The 1,018-nt window shown below is 35.9% G+C and overlaps 1 protein-coding gene across 1 annotated transcript; it reads right to left on the bottom strand.

The window, feature by feature from the left end:
- Positions 1 to 204: 204 nt before the first annotated feature.
- LOC139859564 (secreted RxLR effector protein 161-like) lies at positions 205 to 645 on the bottom strand. The gene has a single exon (XM_071848347.1). It carries the CDS (start codon positions 643 to 645, stop codon positions 205 to 207), a length of 441 nt encoding a protein of 146 aa, XP_071704448.1.
- Between the last annotated feature and the right edge of the window lie 373 nt (positions 646 to 1,018).

Genomic DNA, 1,018 nt, shown 5'->3' with positions numbered 1-1,018 from the left:
TTGACTGACTTTGGTGAGGATATCGGCAAGCTGGTCTTCTGATCTGATAGATGGTAGAGAAATAATTTCACCATCTAGATTTTCTCGAATGAAATGTCGATCTATTTCAATATGTTTAGTGCGGTCGTGCTAAATGGAATTTTCTGAGATGGCAATTGCGGCTTCATTGTCACAGAAGATTTGAATAGCTTCTTTTAGAGGGAATCATATTTCTGTCAAGAGTTTTCGAATCCATAAAGCTTCCACCACTCCCTTTGCGATTCCTCTAAATTTTGATTCAGCACTTGATAAGGAAATGACCTTTTGTTTCTTACTCTTCCACGCAACTAAGTTTCCTCCAACTATTGTGAAGAAACCTGAAGTTGATCGTCTATCTCCCTTTTCTCCAGCACAACTTGCATCCGTATAAACTTGTGCTTCAAGGTGCCCATTCTTTTTTAATACAACTCCATTGCCTGCTGTTTTATTTAAGTATCTGATGATCCTTATTACAGCTTCCATATGGTGAACATGTGGTTGATGTATAAACTGGCTCACAACTCCAACTGCACGTGCTATATCTGGCCGAGTGTGAGCAAGATAAATGAGTTTTTCCACCATCCTTTGGTATTGTCCTTTGTCAGCAAGATCAGCTTCATCCTCCATATATAACTTTTGGTTTCGAATCATCGGAGTATCAGCTGGTTTGCAATCAATCATACCTGTTTCTGCAAGAAAATCAAGAACATACTTCTTTTGACAGATAAATATTCCCTGTTGAGATTGTAATACCTCAATCCCCAAAAAATACTTAAGCCTGCCCAAATCTTTCATTTCAAATTCTTTAAATAAGTTCATTTTTAATTTAGAAATTTCCTCTTTATCATTTCCTGTTATTATCATATCATCAACATAAATGATTAAGCATGTAATTAAATTTCCTTTTTGTTTAAAAAAGGGAGTATGATCCGAGTTGCTTTGTTTAAAATCATATTTTTTCATAAATAGTGTAAATCTCCCAAACCAAGCCCGTGGTGAT

This window comes from Rutidosis leptorrhynchoides, chromosome 7 (assembly GCF_046630445.1).
Source record: "Rutidosis leptorrhynchoides isolate AG116_Rl617_1_P2 chromosome 7, CSIRO_AGI_Rlap_v1, whole genome shotgun sequence".
Classification (NCBI taxonomy): domain Eukaryota; kingdom Viridiplantae; phylum Streptophyta; class Magnoliopsida; order Asterales; family Asteraceae; genus Rutidosis; species Rutidosis leptorrhynchoides.
Note: the sequence above shows the minus strand (reverse complement) of the source record. Positions and strands in the feature narration are given on the sequence as shown.

What these genes read in the sequence shown, in the direction of transcription:
- LOC139859564 (XM_071848347.1), bottom strand. Translation starts at nt 645, where the DNA reads ATGGAGGATGAAGCTGATCTTGCTGACAAAGGACAATACCAAAGGATG.